Genomic DNA, 18,959 nt, shown 5'->3' with positions numbered 1-18,959 from the left:
CCTCCCAAGAGAAAAATGAGCATTCAAACACAACCCTGTAGCTACTGTGGCAACGAAGGATACACAGCAGCAAGCAAAACCAGATGAATCATTGCCCTGCCTTCAAACATACTTGCACGAACTGCAATATCCCACACCATTTCAAAAGTGTCTGCCGTAAACCAAGACAGGGGCTGCACAACAATCAAAACAACTCTGCAACGGCGGTCTTCCAGGCCCTCTGCTCAATTGAACAACTGGCCAATACAATCACACTAGACCAGAATGTGTATGATTCCCTGAAACTGAAAAAAATAGGAACACTTGAGTTAATTCAACTCCATTGAGTGTAAAGTAACAAGCTAAGCGCCAAGTGAAATTATACAAAATAAGTTCAGCAAAAGTGAAAAACAACCAACTGAATAAAAAACAAACGTGTGGCAATTAAGTTCAGAGATAGTGTAAAGAAGATACTGAGTGAAAGTGAAAATTTCTTCCACAAACATCCTCCATCTGCATTCTCCACCCTCACACCAGTACCTTCTTTTACCAAAGGTCGTCTCATCTCCAAGGTAAGTATACTTTATAAAAGGAGTTCCTCTCTTTCCATTTTATTTTGTTTTTATACATTTATCTAAAAATACCTTTTTTATTTAAAGATGAGGAAAATAATATGGTGTGGAATTTTGTGAGATGGAACAGATTGAGGGGATTTACATTTATTTCAATAGGGAAATCTGTTTTGACATAAGAACAACCCAAGATAAACGCTTAGTCACAGAATGAATTAAACTTGTATCTCAAGGTACCGCTGTATACACACTGGAGACTATAATACAATTTCTCATTTTATATAAAGCAAGGTTTTAATTGTACTTTTATTTTTTTCTGTTTTAAATGTTTATGAGCTTTTTTCTTCGTACAGGATTCTCTCGCTACTTCCACTTTCAATTTTTGTGGTTTCAGTGCTTCACTTTTTTTCCCACCCCCCTCCCAAAAAAAAAAAAAAAAGCCAGATCAGCATACCGCATTGCAGGAAGATACATTGATACAAGACGCATGATCGTCACAACATCGACTAATGAGAGCATGTGTGGATTTAACTTAAGGTCGTCTCATCTCCAAGGTAAGTATACTTTATAAAAGTAGTTCCTCTCTTTCCATTTTACTTTATGTTTTTATACGTTATCTAAAAATACACTTTTTTTATTTAAAGATGTGGAAAATAAAATGGTGTGGAATTTTGTGAGATGGAACAGATTGAGGGCATTTATTTCAATAGGGAAATCTGTTTTGACATAAGAACAACTCGAGATAAGCGCTCAATCACAATGAATTAAACTTGTATCTCAAGGTACCGCTGTATATACTGTAGTCTATAATACAATTTCTGATTTTATGTAAAGTACGGTTTTAATTGTACTTTAATTTTTTCTGTTTTAAATGTTTGAGCTTTTTTCTTCGTACAGGATTCTCTCGCTACTTCCACCTTCAATTTTTGCGGCTTCAATGCTATGTTTTTTTTCTACCCCCCCCCCCCCCAAAAAAAAAAAAAAGCCAGATCAGCATACCGCATTGCAGGAAGATGCATTGATACAAGACGCCTGATCGTCACAACATCGACCAATGAGAGCATGTGTGTATTTAACTTGTAAGCTGATTGGCTCCACATCATTGACGCTCACCCAGCAACTTCCGGTTCCACCCTTTCCCTTGTCCTTCCTTTCCAACATTTTCTATGCTGTTGACTGTCTGTGCGATAACCTCGTGTTCACAATGCCACTACTAAAGCACTGTGCTGATACAAAAGCTTCCTGCCAAGAAGAAGAGGAAGATAATGATGAACAGCAAAACAGTACAAATTTTGGATACGACCAAAGACGGCAGAAGATACAATTTTATGGCGTGCCATTATGGTGTGAATGAATCCACAGTGCGTGACATAAAATCCCTAAAACCGCTTCAAAAATTAAGGAAGCGAACCGTATGGTGACAAAATGAGAGGATTGTTTGAATGGAAGCTGCGTTAGATTTGTGGACAGTAGATTGCAGAACAACAGCCCGGTGACGATGAGGAAGAGGCTGAAGAAAGTGCTGACGAACCTCAAGCTTCAACGTTTAATGTGTTGGTTACGTTGCAGACCACCATGAGAAAATAAAAAGGAGGAGTCCTGGAGATGTGGCCAGAACAGGCAAGAGATTGCAACTGTACACATTCCCTACGTTCTCCTCGCAAGCAAAAAATGCCCTAGGTTGCGTAAACCCGACAAGCACCTCCAGGAGTAGATTCTCTGAGTGAAGAATGTTAATTCCATACTGCAATAAAAATTTTGTTTTAGGGGGTTTGTTTTCTATACACTTAAGTGACACTTGTACTGTTGTTATTTTAAACATTCTGGTACCCACACACAGAGAACAACTCCCTATCTCAAAGCTACATCATAGTGCCTCTCACAGAAGCCTCCAAGTGATGAATGTAACTATACAGTAATATAATAGTGTTTTATAATTTATATATAGATATATATATTGTAAATTTATAATACTGCATATTTTTATGAGGTGTTATAATTATAAATACCTATTTTGTCTCAAATGTGCAAAGGGCAAATACTGTTTACATATTTTAAACATTCTCCTACCCACATATACCCCGATAATTCGTGTTTTTTCACTTTTGGCTTGTGGTTATGGTCCCAATTAACCGCGAAAAACAAGGGATTATTGTATTTCAATTCTTTTAAATATGGAAAGCACATTGATGTACAGTGAAGAAAATAAGTATTTGAACACCGTGCTATAATACAAGTTTTCCCACTTAGAAATCATGGAAGTGTCTGAAATTTTCATCGTAGGTTCATGTCCACTGTGAGAGATAATCTAAAAAAAAACAAAATCCAGAAATCACAATGTATAATTTTTCAACGATTTGTGTGATACCGCTGCAGATAAGTATTTGAACACCTGTCTATCAGATAGAATTCTGACCCTCAAAGACCTGTTAGTCCGCTTTTAAAAATCCAACACCACTCCATGCACCTGTGTGAGGTTGTTAGCTGCATAAAGACACTTGTCCACCCCATACAATCAGTAAGACTCAAACTTGCAACATGGCCAAGACCAAAGAGCTGTCCAAAGACACCAGAGACAAAATTGGACAACTCCACACGGCTGGAAAGGGCTACGGAGAAATTCCAAAGCAGCTTGGTGGAAAAAAGGTCCACTGTTGGAGCAATCATTAGAAAATGGAAGAAGCTAAACATAACGGTCAATCTCAATTGACCCCTACGTAGAAATGGCGTCATCCGCGTCGCTGACCAATCAGAGGCCAGAGATCTGCATAAACCACGCCCCCTTTTGGCATCCGCCGTTCCCTCAGAGAACGTTGCATGGTCCAGTATAGCTTTTGTTAGCGTTTTTATCGCGTATTTGGGTACTTTAACAATAGATATGATTAAGAGGTGTAGTCACGGACTTTGTAATAGTGACGACAGGTATCCTGAAAGCCTAGTTGGTAGAGTTCAATTCATACCCTTTCCAAAACCGAAGACCCAGGACGAAAAATGTCTTCGATGGCTCAAACTTTGTGGAAGACCGCATCATCAACTGAATCCACCTAATATCAACCGGAACAGAAGACCAAGTATGAAAAATGTCTTCGATGGATCAAACTTTGTGGAAGATCGTATGATCAACTGAATCCATCTAAAATCAACCGGAACAGATATGTTTGCACAAAGGTAAGCCCTTTATTTGATTTTCAATACATGTCTCATATAAATGAATTAGCAGTTCTTCGCTTGCATAACATAGCTACGTGTGAATGATTGACACACTTGATCTGTGTTGAGCAATATTTTGCGATGATCTGACTGCACAAACGTGTCTCTGTTCGGCGGCTACCGAGCTAAGCTAAACCGGACTAGCGAGTCCTAAAAGCCTTCGACGTGCACCGAGACACCAAGACTGAAGGAAGGATGTTTAAGGACACTATAAAGTAGTGATTGTCGTACTCGGTCGGGACTTACGTAGGTTCGGCACTAATTCAAGAATAATTATTGAGGGGGGCGTGTGACGTTACACAAAGAAAGAGAGAAAACTCGTAAATCAAGCCTCGCCTTCTTTTCCTTCATACGGCTGTTCACAAACGGCTATACAGATACACATACAGATTCTGCACACAAGTGTGATATGTAACACGAAAATAGGAAACTGTCAATGACGAATTCGTCTTTGGGTTATAATATATTATGTGGCTTCTCGGGCTTCCTCTGACTCCGGAAAGATCTTGGGCTCATATGGTTTCTCCGTCGATATGCATGTCTGCTTTTCAACGACATTTCACTATTCGCTAAGAATCAGCTGGTAAATTGGATAATTTCGCTCTAGTCTTTTCTTCCTGCGCCGCGATTTTTGGTAATTGTTTGTCTGAGGTTCGCACACGTGGGGTGACGTAACTTCAGGAGGCGTGGTTAAGTGCCCTGTACGGAGGGGTCAATTGGAGTGGAGCCCATGCAAGATATCATCACCATGTGTGGTCTCAATGATCCTTAGAAAGGTGAGGAATCAGCCCAGGACTACACGACAGGACTTGGTCAATGACCTGAAAAGAGCTGGGACCACCGTTTCCAAGGTGACTGTTGGTAATATATTAAGACGTCATGGTTTGAAATCATGCATGGCACAGAAGGTTCCCCTGCTTAAACCAGCACATTTCAAGGCCCGTCTTAAGTTTCCATTTGGATCATACAGAGGAGTCATGGGAGAAAGTTTTGTGGTCAGATGAGATCAAAATGGAACTTTTTTGTAATAATTCCACTGACCGTGTTTGGAGGAAGACGAATGATGAGTTCCATCCCAAGAACACCAACCCTACTGTGAAGCATTGGGGTGCTAGCATCATGCTTTGGGGGTGTTTTTCTGCACATGGGACAGGACGCCTGCACTGTATTATGGAGAGGATGGCCATGTATTGTGAGAATTTGGGAAACAACCTCTTTCCGTCAGTCAGAGGATGGGTCATGGCTGGGCCTTTCAACATGACAATGACCCGAAGCACACAGCCAGGAAAAATCAAGGAGTGGCTCCGTAAGAAGCATATCAAGGTTCTGGCGTGGCCTAGTCAGTCTCCAGAATTAAAAACCCAATAGAAAATCTTTTCAGGGAGCTGAAACTCCGTGTTTCGCAGTGACAGCCCAGAAACCTGTCTGATCTAGGGAAGATCTGTGTGGAGGAGTGGGACAAAATCATTCATGCATTGTGTGCAAATCTGGTGAACAACTACAGGAAACGTTTGACCTTTGCAATTGCAAACAAAGGCTACTCTACCAAATATTAACATTTGTTTTCTCAGGTGTTCAGATGCACCTGTATCACACAAATCGTTGAAAAAAAAAAAAGAAAATCATACATTGTGATTTCAGAATTTTTATCTCTCTCACAGTGAACAAGCACCTACGATGAAAATTTCAGACCCCTCCATGATTTCTAAGTGGGAGAACTTGCAATATAGTAGGGTGTTCAAATATTTATTTTCTTCACTGTAACTTGCGTCTAAAGTGGACGATATAAATACATTTTCTTTGCTTTTTATTACAGTTGGTGCAGACGCCCAGCAAGGAATAGACAGCTGGGAGACTCCAGATGAACATGTGCTGGAGAGTGGAAGGCGAGCACTAGGTAAAGTTCATCACCCACTACCAGAACTGCAACACTTTCCTGAGCTTCCAAATAATACTCCAATTATGTGACACTTTTGATTTACTTGGGAACCTGACTGAGGGCTAATTTCGAGTTAGAGTTTTATCTTAAATAACTGACACACACATCAAACATAATTCACGCTGTGAGAGAAAACAACTTTGTGTCTTGCATGGATACCGCAACTGTTGGCGAACTGCAATGATCGTGAACTGAAGAAAATTGTCTAAAACTTTGTTCTGAAACCCATTTGTAAGTCAACCGAGTTTTAAAAATAACATCGTAGAGACGCGAAAAATGGACATTGATTGACACTAAGGGTTCCCACAGTTTTTTTGCCCGAAGATCTACTTTTCAAGTAGCCAGCATCTCGCAATCTACCGACAGGGAGTTAGGGGGGGGGTTTCCCAAGTGTACCTTTGACCCAATGTGGGGTGCGGGTGCGCATCGCAACAACTGCCATTGAGAAAGCAAGAGATAGATTGTAAATAGGAAGCCAGCTTGCTAGAATTTGGCTTTATGTGCACATGCGCCGTGACACGTCAGAAGAGGCCAGGATTGGTTAAACCAAATGTCAATAAATCTGCCTGCACAATCCATGTATTGGCCACACCTGAATAGAGCGACAGATGGATGATAGGCTGACTTTGTTTTTTTTGTTGGTTTTTTTTTTTTTTTGCACATGGTCACGTGATTGACCAAAACTGATGATGGACCATGATGGACGCAGTGGTCACCCCTGATCTACACTGTCCAGACAATTCCCCACTGTTAGGTTATATCAATGACACAGAAAGAATTGATAGCACCATCTAGTGATAGATAGTTCACCTGTAACATTTCTTTATGTCCTCTGTGGTCGCGTTCTTGTCCACTCCCAGCACAGCATACAGTGATTCTCCTGACGTGGACAGAGCTCTCTGTCTCTGCTGCTCCATCGCGCGTCACCTATCAGACACAAGTATAGTAAGACTTCACATGCCCAGCTACCCACTGATTTTAATGCGTCTCTGTGAAGCCCAGCATGCTCTTCAAAATTAATTTCAACGGTAGCTCATTTAGCTCTCATTGTTGGACATTCTCATCTTCATTGTACTGCACAGCTGTTGGTGACATTCTAGATCCTCAATGGAAAGCCTCTTGAGCTAGTGTAACTCAGGAGGTATCTCAGTGTGGCTAGATGCACTGCAGTAGACAAAGGAGGCTACAGAAATAGGCCAAAACTGCACAGAGGATTATCAGCAAAATGATGTCTAAATTTGCTGCTACTTAATCTGAGCAAAAAACACTGTTCGAGGCAGCTCAAATGTAGATAATAGATGTTCCACCTGCTTCCTGCTGGACAGCACTCCAGGTTTTGTCAAGACGGAGCTTTACACGAGCAGGAATTTGGGAGTTAAGGAGTGAGTTTAAAAAAATAAAAGAAAATTAAATTAAAAAAAAAAACAAATCTGCAACCCTGACCACAAACTGGACCAATCTTCTTCTTCTTCTTTTCCTTTCGGCTTGTCCCGTTAGGGGTCGCCACAGCGTGTCATCTTTTGCCATCTTAGCCTATCTCCTGCATCTTCCTCTCGAACCCCAACTGCCCTCATGTCTTCCCTCACCACATCCATAAACCTTCTCTTTGGTCTTCCTCTCGCTCTTTTGCCTGGGAGCTCCATCCTCAGCATCCTTCTACCAATATACTCACTCTCTCGCCTCTGAACATGTCCAAACCATCGAAGTCTGCTCTCTCGAATCTTGTCTCCAAAACATCCAGCTTTGGCTGTCCCTCTAATGAGCTCATTTCTAATCCTATCCAACCTGGTCACTCCGAGCGAGAACCTCAACATCTTCATTTCTGCCACCTCCAGTTCAGCTTCCTGTTGTTTCTTCAGTGCCACTGTCTCTAATCCGTACATCATGGCCGGCCTAACCACTGTTTTGTAAACTTTGCCCTTCATCCTAGCAGACACTCTTCTGTCACATAACACACCAGACACCTTTCGCCAGCTGTTCCAACCTCCTTGGACCAGTTTCTTCACTTCCTGGCCACACTCTCCATTGCTCTGTATTGTTGACCCCAAGTATTTGAAGTCGTCCACCCTCGCTATCTCTTCTCCCTGTAGCCTCACTCTTCCCCCTCCACTTTTCTCATTCACGCACATATATTCTGTTTTACTTCGGCTAATCTTCATTCCTCTCCTTTCCAGTGCATGTCTCCATCTTTCCAATTGTTCCTCTGCATGCTCCCTGCTTTCACTGCATATGACAATATCATCTGCGAAAATCATGGTCCAAGGGGATTCCAGTCTAACCTCATCTGTCAGCCTATCCATTACCACTGCAAACAGGAAGGGGCTCAGAGCTGATCCCTGATGCAGTCCCACCTCCACCTTAAATTCCTCTGTCACACCTAAGGCACACCTCACCATTGTTCTGCTGCCATCATACATGTCCTTAACATACTTCTCTGCCACACCAGACTTACGCATGCAGTACCACAGTTCCACTCTTGGTACTCTGTCATAGGCTTTCTCTAGATCAACAAAGACACAATGTAGCTCCTTCTGACCTTCTCTGTACTTTTCCACGAGCATCCTCGAGGCAAATAATGCATCTGTGGTACTCTTTCTAGGCATGAAACCATACTGTTGCTCGCAGATACTTACTTCTGTCCTGAGTCTAGCCTCCACTACTCTTTCCCATAACTTCATTGTGTGGCTCATCAACTTTATTCCTCTATAGTTCCCACAGCTCTGAACATCCCCTTTGTTCTTAAAAATGGGAACTAGAACACTTTTCCTCCATTCTTCAGGCATCTTTTCGCCCGCTAGTATTCTGTTGAATAAGTTGGTCAAAAACTCCACAGCCATCTCTCCAAATTGCTTCCATACCTCTACCGGTATGTCATCAGGACCAACTGCCTTTCCATTTTTCATCCTTTGTAGTGCCTTTCTGACTTCCCCCTTAGTAATCATTTCCACTTCCTGGTCCTTCACTCTTGCCTCTTCAACTCTTCCTTCTCTCTCATTTTCTTCATTCATCAACTTCTCAAAGTATTCTTTCCATCTATTTAGTACACTCCCGGCACCAGTCAACACATTTCCATCTCTATCCTTAATCACCCTGACCTGCTGCACATCTTTCCCATCTCTATCCCTCTGTCTGGCCAACCTGTAGAGATCCTTTTCTCCTTCTTTTGTGTCCAACCTGGTGTACATGTCTTCATATGCCTCTTGTTTAGCCTTTGCCACCTCTACCTTTGCCCTACGTCGCATCTCGATGTACTCCTTTCGCCTCTCCTCAGTCCTCTCAGTATCCCACTTCTTCGCTAATCTCTTTCCTTGTATGACTCCCTGTATTTTGGGGTTCCACCACCAAGTCTCCTTCTCCCCTTTCCTACCAGAAGACACACCAAGTACTCTCCTGCCTGTCTCTCTGATCACCTTGGCTGTCGTCGTCCAGTCTTCCGGGAGCTTCGGTTGTCCATCGAGAGCCTGTCTCACCTCTTTCCGGAAGGCGGCACAACATTCTTCCTTTCTCAGCTTCCACCACATGGTTCTCTGCTCTACCTTTGTCTTCTTAATCTTCCTACCCACCACCAGAATCATCCTACATACTACCATCCTATGCTGTCGAGATACACTCTCCCCTACCACTACTTTACAGTCAGTAACCTCCTTCAGATTACATCGTCTGCACAAAATATAATCTACCTGCGTGGTTCTACCTCCGCTCTTGTAGCTCACTATATGTTCCTCCCTCTTCTGGAAATAAGTGTTCACTACAGCCATCTCCATCCTTTTTGCAAAGTCCACCACTATCTGCCCTTCAAAGTTCCTTTCCTGGATGCCGTACTTACCCATCACTTCTTCATCGCTCCTGTTTCCTTTACCAATATGTCCATTACAATCTGCACCAATCACAACTCTCTCGCTGTCTGGGATGCTCAGAACTACTTCATCGAGTTCCTTCCAGAATTTCTCTTTCAACTCTAGGTCACATCCTACCTGTGGTGCATAGCCGCTAACAACATTATACATAACACCCTCAATTTCACATTTTAGTCTCATCACTCGATCTGATACTCTTTTCACCTCCAAGACATTCTTAGCCAGCTCTTCCTTTAATATAACCCCTACTCCATTTCTCTTCCCATCTACTCCGTGGTAGAATAATTTAAACCCTGCTCCCAAACTTCTAGCCTTACTACCTTTCCACCTGCTCTCTTGGATGCACAGAATATCAACCTTTCTCCTAATCATCATGTCAACCAACTCCTGTGCTTTTCCTGTCATAGTCCCAACATTCAAAGTCCCTACACTCAGTTGTAGGCTCTGTGCATTCCTCTTTTTCTTCTGACGCTGGATCCGGTTTCCTCCTCTTCTTTGTCTTCGACCCACAGTAGCTGAATTTCCACCGACGCCCTGCAGGTTAGCCGTGCCGGGGGCGGGCGTTGTTAACCCGGGGCACGACCGATCCGGTATGGGATTCTTTAGATGAACGCTCATATTTGTTTGGCACAGTTTTTACGCCAGATGCCCTTCCTGACGCAACCCTCTGCATTTATCCGGGCTTGGGACCGGCCTACAGATTGCACTGGTTTGTGCCCCCATAGGGCTGCATTAATCACATTATACATAACACCCTCAATGTCAAATTTCAGCTTCATCACTCAATCTGATACGCTTTTCATCTCCAAGACATTCTTAAGCAGCTCTTCTTTTAAAATAACTCCTACTTCATTTCTCTTCCCATCTACTCCATGGTAAAATAATTTAAACCCTGGTCCTAAACTTCTAGCCTTACTACCTTTCCACCTGCTCTCTTGGATGCACAATATAGCGACCTTTCTCCTTATCATCATGTCAACCAGCTCCTGAGGTTTTCCTGTCATAGTCCCAACATTCAAAGTCACAACACTTAGTTGTAGGCTCGGTGCATTCCTCTTCTTCTTCTGCCAACGAATCAGCTTTCCTTGTCTTCTTTGTCATTGACCCGCAGTAGCTGAATTGCCACCGACGCCCCGCAGGTTACTTGCCATGACTGATCCGGTACGGTATTCTTTAAATGAATGCTCTTATTTATGTGGCAGTTTTACGCTGGATGCAATGGTGACCGGCCTACAGATTGCACTGGCTTGTGCCCCCATGGGGCATTTTTTACAAGATTACTAATTAAGATTATTAATTACATCAGGGTAAAGGCCCTTAATTTGCAAGTTTGATCAGATCTGTGAAGAGATGGATGCACGACACTCTCTTGTACACAGAAGTTCGATGGCTTTCTCGAGGGATATCGCTGACAAGAGTTTTTGAGTTCTTAAAAAAAAAAAAGTCAGCCCTCGCAAAGTATTTAAGCAATGCTGATTGAATATCAAAACTTGCTTACCTCTATGACATTTTTATTTGCTCAACAAACTCAATCTGTCACTTTAAGGAAAATTGACAACTGTTTTGAAGTTGGAAGAAAAGGTTGCTGCATTTAAACCCAAACTGAAATTATTGTGAAAGAGAGTAAACGCAAGGACTTTCGACATGTTCCACGCAGTACCAGGGATTATAGAAGAGACTGATCTTGAACCTTCATTCTGCCTGTTGGAGCATGACCACCTGTTGGAGCTTTCAAGACTTTCAGATTTACTTCCCAACAAAAAAAGACCCCAAACCAGTGATTGGAGGAATCCGCAACCCGTTTGAGAACACGCCAGGTTTATCAATCCTCTCTATATACATAGAGGAACAACTTATTAAAATTGCAAGTGACAGTTATCTTCCATCCATGTTTGAGACAACTTCAAATCTCTTTGCATTCTGGGTCATAGTCAAAGCAGAACATCCTGACATTGCCACAGAAGCACTCAAAGCCCCTATTCCGTTTCCAACCACATATTTTTGTGAGGCAGGGTTTTCTACGGAGACAGACACCAAAACAAGAGTAGATTGGATATACAAAACACAGTTCGATAGTATCAGGAAACAAGCAGGGGTCCCACTTATGCTACATCATGGTAAGTTGACAAAAAATTTTAATTGCCTAATATAAAGTGCAATAGTTGCATTCAGATGAAATACTTTTTCTTTTTAATTTAATTTAAACTCCTGTGCCTCTAACCAGTCCACGGAAAGGGCCACAGTTGGTCCCCAAACAAAATATTTGCACTAAAATATAACAGCGTTAGATTACTGCGTCTGATTAATCATCGATGTAGGTATGAAATATTAGTCGTCGACTATGACAAAATTAACAGGTGACTTGCAGCACTCAATCTTTTGGATTTAAACATCGATAAAGAGTGTAAATAAGATTAGAAGACAGTTTGTGACCTACTTGGAAGGCTTAACCCTAAATGCTTCGCATATTGTACAGACAATTTCAGGTATTGGCGTAAAAGTAAAACCATTAGAAAACAAATCCTATTGAATCGGAATTGTAGTTTACCCGTTTAAAACAAATGGACAATGTATCGAGTTGAGAAGTACTTCCCTGACATTTGAATCAAACGAATGGTTTGCGACTCTCACACAGCCCTTGATGAGTTGCCAGAGGCAGGAGGGACAGTGCTCTTTAGCCAGGATAATCTCCAGCGCCTTTATCCCCGTTCTGGTGAGTCGGTTAGCGTTGCGAGCTCACTCGGGTAATGAAAAAAAACCCTAAGTGTTAGCCTACACGCTAACGCTGAGAGAGGGAACACTCACCAATTTTTCAGGCACAATCGTACAACGATGTCTTCTTTATTACCACCGTTCTCCGAACCCGGAGCAGATGTTCAAAAATGTCTCTTCATCCCAGCACACACTGGAGGATTCCCCAAATGCGAGGAGCGAGGGGCTAATCACCGGCTATCAACCACACTGAGGGTACGAGCAGAAACCTTTCCTGCTTATGCGCGCGCCTTGCCTTCTTTTGCAGTGAGCGCGCCTGAACAGGGAGGAGGACAAAACAACCCACAAGTAATCCATCCATCCATCCATCCATTTTCTTTGCCGTTTATCCTTACGAAGGTCGCGGGGAGTGCTGGAGAAAATCACAACGTTCAACGGGCAGGAGGCGGGGTACACCCTGAACTGGTTGCCAGCCAATCGCAGGGCATATAGAGACAAACAGCTACAATCACACTTGGGGCCAAAGTGTCTAATTAATGTTGCATGTTTTTGGGATGTGGGAGGAAACCGGAGTGCCCGGAGAAACCCCACGCAGGCACGGGGAGAACATGCAAACTCCACACAGGCGGGGCCAAGATTGAACCCGGGTCCTCAGAACTGTGAGGCCAACGCTATACCAGCTGAACCTCTGTGCCGCCCCCACAAGTACTATTTACTCTAATAGTAGAAGCATAATATAATCCAGTACGAATAATGAACAGTAATGAGGCCCAAAAGCTCAGTGGTTAGAGCATTGGTTTGGTAAACCGGGAGCCGTGAAGAGCATGTGGCGTAAAAACTGTGCCAAACAAATATGAGTTTTTATGTGAAACGTGTGCGTGTGTGTGTGTGTGCGTGTGTGCGTGTGCGCGCGCGTGTGTGTGTGTGTGTGTGTGTGTGTGTGTGTGTGTGGTGTGTGTGTGTGTGTTGTGTGTGTGTGTGTGTGTGTGTGTGTCGACCCCTAACGGGGCTAGCCAAAAGAACCTTGCTTACCTTACTAATAATGAACAGCCAAAAGAACCTTACTTACCTTACGAATAATGAACAGTAATAAACAACTAGTTTTACTCCTAGATGTACTGTTTCATAAAATTATACACAACCATATAAAAAGGTTTAGAACACTACAATTTTTCAAGGGGGTTTTGGTGCTCACTAGTTAGAGCAGGGGTCAGGAAACGTTTAGGCTGAAAGAGCCATGGAATGTTTTAGCTACGGTTGTTTGAACTTTGATCTTGACTTCAGTGGACAAAAATCATCATCTGTGTAATCTTAGGACCCAAATTGGAGCCGTATTCGTTCGTGTTGAAGCTGCACGACGTAGCCTAGCCTCGACGAGCTCCTTAACATCAAGTCGCGTACGTAATCAAATGTTTGGCGAGGAGGTAAACATCAAACGCTTGTACTTACACAACCTACAAAACCTACGTATCGTAAACAATGAGGACCGTGATTACTATTAGAAAGCTGGGCGAGTGGAAACGTAAATTGAAACTCGGTTATAGGCCCAGAATACCGTAGCTTAGCAGGCTAACAATTAGCTGAATTTGTGATCAATCTGTGCTGTAGAAGAAACATTGAACGTGAGTAATTTCATAACTTGTACAAGGAGGGCCGTGAGGACTTATAGGAAATTTAACAAGTCTCATCTTAGTACATCTTAGTACCCAAATTTGAGCCGTATTGTTTGCATTGAAGGTGCTTGGCCTAAATTAGCTTAGCTTAGCAGGCTAACAGCATTACCTTGGTTGCGTATTGAAGACTATTTTACTTTTATTGCACTTTCCTTATTTGCTTAAATATGACCTTATACATTTAATCAACAGATAAAGTGTTGCCCGTTTGCTAATCAGACAAGGATGTGTTGTGGAGCCGGTGTACGCAGAAAACCGGCTGGTGTCATCCTCCTATCCCAGGCATTGCCGTGAAGACGAACGACACCAGATAAGGAGCGGAAAGTTACCATCCTAGCCCAGGACCAGACTGCTGGGGGTATGGGAGACAGCCACTTATACCATGTACCCATACATATAAAAACCTCGTGTTACTGGGCAGCTTTTGTCTTCTTCTTTGGCTATCCTGCCAGAAGACACGTGTCGTGTGCGGCAGATACGTAGATAAGACCCGGACGTCTGTACTGCACATTCCTTTGTAATAAATCCATTTGCTGTTAACTTTTTCTAATCATTGGTCATATCTTCCTCGATTCGTGAACACGCGTAGGGTCCAAACTCGCAAATCCCTACAATTTGGTGACCCCAACCGTAAGTCGAGGGAGGTAGACGAGCCTTGGCCGTCGACAGATGAGATAAAGAGAGACATATGAGAAACACATGAGTGTTATACGGATAAGTCGGGGGTGGTCGTCTGTGCTTTTGACTTCTCCAGGTCGCGGCCAAAACCAAAAGGTAAGAAGGAGCCTGTTTACTGTCGAATTCTGCAAATTGAACTGCCTAAATTTGAGAAGTCATTGGTATCAGAATGTTCATGCCTCATATGAGTTATTGAGAATAACAGATAAAGAGAATAAGAGAAGTTGTATATCCCATCGTAGCTGACATATATTGTAGACATACAATTGCGCTGTGAGGTTTACCTGTTACACCTAAGGGGGATGGGATCCCTTAAAAACAGAGGGTTTGCCATTGGTTTGAGCCTGGGACATCACAAGGTGGCGTACGAAAAAAACGAATGGTATAGGCTAATTTGTTGCGCGATAGAAATTCGGCTGGGTTTAGTCTAAGAAGAGTGACCACTAAGTTAAATAAATAATCATGGATGTTGAATTTGATCATGAATGTGCTTATTATAATTCAACTAAAGATTAAATATACATTGAAATTGAGCAGCAAATGATGCTTAATGTTGACAAAAAGAAGCAAGATAAAGAATGGAAGTGCGCATTAAAATAATGGCAAAAGCACAACTTAGGTAAAATTCGCGATTCAGACAAACTGACGAAGAAGTTATGGGACAATGACAGACTATGTAAATATAATATAAATGTAAAAGACTATGAAAGATGTAAGCGACATATTAGATAAGGGCTCATGGAACTTAAAGAGGTGAACAGAGAAAGGTGCACTCCGCATTTAATGATGGTGACGGAGAGGGACGTTGGAATGGGACCAGGTGCTGGTAAGGTGGCATGTGACGTTGAGGGCATCAAGGAGCCCATGAGGAAAAGAAGATGGAGCTGAGAAAAGTTGTATTTGATATGTCGACGCGAGTGAAGGACCGCAAAAATGAGAAAGGGGGCACGTCGAATACGCACACACGCACGCGACCTGAATCAAACGTAAGTACACCACACACGCACGCACACACACACAGACAGGGAAAGCAAGAGGCGCTGAAGGAGGGTTGGTGATAACGGTCTTGTTGATTTTATATGAAGCGTCCTCTCGCATTGGAAATAACACGATGGCTATAATAATATTATTATTATTATATTATATTATGGCAGCAAAGTGGCGCAGCTGGGAAAGCTTTGGCCTCACAGTTCTGAGGTCCCCAGGATCAATCCCGGACCTGCCTGTGTGGAGTTTGCATGTTCTCCCACATCCCCAAAACACGCAACATTAATTGGACACTCAAGGTTGCCCGCAGGTGTGATTGTGAGTGTGTCTGTTGTCTGTCTCTATGTGCGCTGCGATTGGCTGGCAACCAGTTCAGGATGTACCCCGCCTCCTGCCTGTTGACAGCTGGGATTGGTTCCAAGCACTAACCCTAACACAGCACAACCCTTATGAGGATAAGCAGTAAAGAAAATGGATGGATATTACATTATTTTATATAACAAGTAAACGAAACGCTACAAGGTTGAAAACTTCTTTTTTCTCAGGCTTTTTAGAATATATCCACTTTTTGATCATATTACTTGCACTGTATGCAGTTTTAATTGTCTTGTTTAAATTGTTCATTTTTATTGTTTTTATCCCATTTTAAATGTTTTATCTCTTTGTTTTCAAAGGCCTTTAATCTTGTAAAGCACATTGCGTTACCTTGTGTATGAAATGGGCAATACAAATAAATTTACTTTGCTTTGCTTTACAATGGTGGCTATGATAGAGGCTCCAGCAGGTCCAATATACAAGCCGTTTAATCTTAAAGATGTTGATTGTCTTACTGCTAATTTGTCTCGTCTGTCTTCTGGTGGTAATGCATGGATGTCTAGTTTTGTGGAAACTTTACAGCGGTATACACTCTGCATGGGAGACTGGAGACAAACAGCATCTAGATCATGCACTAGTATTGAACACCGAGAAATCGAGACAACTGCAGGTATGCTTAACGTACCCAATGGAACCAGATTGAGAGCACACTTCCAGCGTCTGGCCGCAGCTACCAGAGAAAGGTTCCCCACTCCTGTTACAGCCGCACCCACTTCTTTTCCCTATGTTAAACGACCCACTTGAGCACTAACTGTACTAAACTTTGGACTGAATCGACTGGACATCATCCTGGACACTCTGGTTAGGAGGAGGCTATGTTCAGGACTGGGATCCTGTCAGGTCTCTTGAAACAGTACAGACCACTCTTAAAGCTGACCCTGACCTCCTGTCCGGACATGAGTCTAGATTTAGATGACACAGTTTCTCAGCTCAAAATTTATTTAAGCCAACAACAGGCTGAGGATAATGACATTACTAAACTCCAAAAACAACTTCTTAACTTAGAAGTAGCACAGGCAAGACATAAAGGTCCAAAACCACACCAGATATAATTTTTTGACAGACACAACCACCTTGACAGGCAGGTGGGTTCTAGGGTAATAGCTGGGGTGGATACGCAGGAAGGCATGGAGGGGCCGGGGAAGAGTGCAACATCGACGTGATCAAGGGGGTATTGGTTGTGGTTCTCTCGATCACTGGATTAAAGACTGTCTTAAAGCTCCTCCACCTCAAGGTCCAATGCAAGGGCGTGGTGGCTGGTCCAACAACTGAGGGGGCCAAGGCAGTGGCAGAAATGACAGCTTTGGTAGCCCACATTGGCAGCAGGATGGACAGCAGCAGGTTGGACAGTACCACTAGGGGGGCCAGGAAGGCAGGGGTTCGGCAATGCAGGTGCCATCATCCCCAGCTCTTTTGCAGGGAGAAAAGTGAACACTCTCGTTGACACAGGGGCAACACACTCCTCATTGAACATCTCGCTCTCGGACATTTTCTTGTCACAACACACTGTGCAATTGATGGGCTTCTGAGGGACTCAACAGGCCCTGCAATGGACTGAACCCCTACCGAAAATCTTGGCTGGACAGATCTTCCACCATTCGTTTGTACATTCACCACAAACACCAGTGGCAGCTGACACCGTCTGCCAATCTGGACAATGGCTTATGACACCTGTGAGTGAACCAACTCCAACTATGGACATTTATTGGGCCCGACTTGAACCAGAAACAGCGCTCAAACCTGGTCTCATACATCAATTTCTGTTGTGGAAACTCTGGTTAAACACTCTTAGGGCTTACCTGCCTCCACTAGATCGATACCATTGCACACTATATTACGACCTCAACCATGATCGAGTACACATGGAAAACTTTGCATGCATACAAGGTGATGCTTGGGACATTACATCCGCACATACATAGACAGAGAGGGTGTAGCAGCATCCTGCTCTCTTACACCAGATCAAATGACATGGTTCAAAATGCAAGAAGAGTCAGTACCCCACATTTCACTCGCTCTGCCTCCAGGACACGAGGCCCGGCAGCTGGGACCTATGGTGAAACGACTGGCTCAATTGACTGACTGGGAGGACACACCACTCCCTAACGTACAGATCTCCAAATCTACAGATGCATACTGGATTATTGTTCCTGACGCACCTCCGAGAACGAATATCACCACATTAGAACACGAGACCCTAACTAGAGAACACGGACGTGACTACTCTGACCATTACGTCACCAAGTCAATGTTAAACAAACTGCCTAAATTAGTTTGGTCCTCTGGACCCTTTGATGTTGCACATTGTACTAAGACACCAGACATTAAAACTCTGTTTTTCTAGGATCTTATTTTTACAGACCTCAATATCCTTGACCCGCAGCTGCTAACCAGGGGATAGAGGAGACTCTCACTGGCCTGTGCAATTCTTAAGTCTTGGAAACATACACCTCCTCGAGGTGAACACCACTCAGACCAGTTTTAAAAGTAGATGGTTACACTTAGCGTATGGCACATGATTTGAGAGCCGTTAATGATGTTAACGACCACACCATTGTTATCTGTACCACACCGCCACAGAATGTTGTCTACCATCACACCTGGTTTGAAATACTTCATAGCGATTAATTTGGCAAATGCATTCTTCTGTGTCCCACTCCCACTGGAGTGTAGACACTTTGTCAGATATCAGGGACTCAATTTGCAATACACCAAGTTGCCACAAGACTTCCAAAATACACCTGAAATTTTTAATCAATGTTTGAAATCATTGCTGCAGGATCTTGATCTCCCAGACGGATGTAAACTCCTGATGTATGTTGATCTCCTGTTGGCAGCCCCAACAGCAGAGTTGTGTTTTTCTCTCACTAAACTTCCTTTGCTTCCAGAAAGAAACTTCAGTGTAAATCGGTGACCTTCTTGGGCAGAGTGGTGGCCTCTGAAGGATCCACTATGTCCTCGGAGCATCGTTCTTTTA

The 18,959-nt window shown here is 43.1% G+C and overlaps 1 protein-coding gene across 6 annotated transcripts in view; it reads right to left on the bottom strand.

Annotated features, from left to right (window-relative positions):
• Positions 1-15,583, bottom strand: part of LOC133493590 (dnaJ homolog subfamily C member 5-like) — a 64,439-nt gene extending 48,856 nt beyond the window's left edge. For 4 of the 6 annotated variants that reach the window (XR_009793051.1, XR_009793055.1, XR_009793057.1 and 1 more), the window contains exons 1-2: positions 12,363-13,134; positions 6,511-6,627 (exon numbers count right to left, since the gene is read on the bottom strand). Coding sequence is in view for 1 of the 6 variants with exons in the window: in XM_061807110.1 (XP_061663094.1) it covers positions 6,511-6,617 (107 nt within the window). In the remaining 5 variants the exon portion in view is untranslated. Of the gene's footprint in view, positions 1-6,510; positions 6,628-12,362; positions 13,135-14,271 lie in introns of those variants that run through there. The other 2 variants (XR_009793056.1, XR_009793058.1) reach the window with 2 other exon arrangements.
• Between the last annotated feature and the right edge of the window lie 3,376 nt (positions 15,584-18,959).

This window comes from Syngnathoides biaculeatus, chromosome 2, assembly GCF_019802595.1.
Source record: "Syngnathoides biaculeatus isolate LvHL_M chromosome 2, ASM1980259v1, whole genome shotgun sequence".
In the NCBI taxonomy this organism is placed as follows: Eukaryota; Metazoa; Chordata; class Actinopteri; order Syngnathiformes; family Syngnathidae; genus Syngnathoides; species Syngnathoides biaculeatus.
The sequence above is the reverse complement of the archived record's forward strand: the minus strand, read 5'-3'. Positions and strand labels throughout refer to the sequence as shown.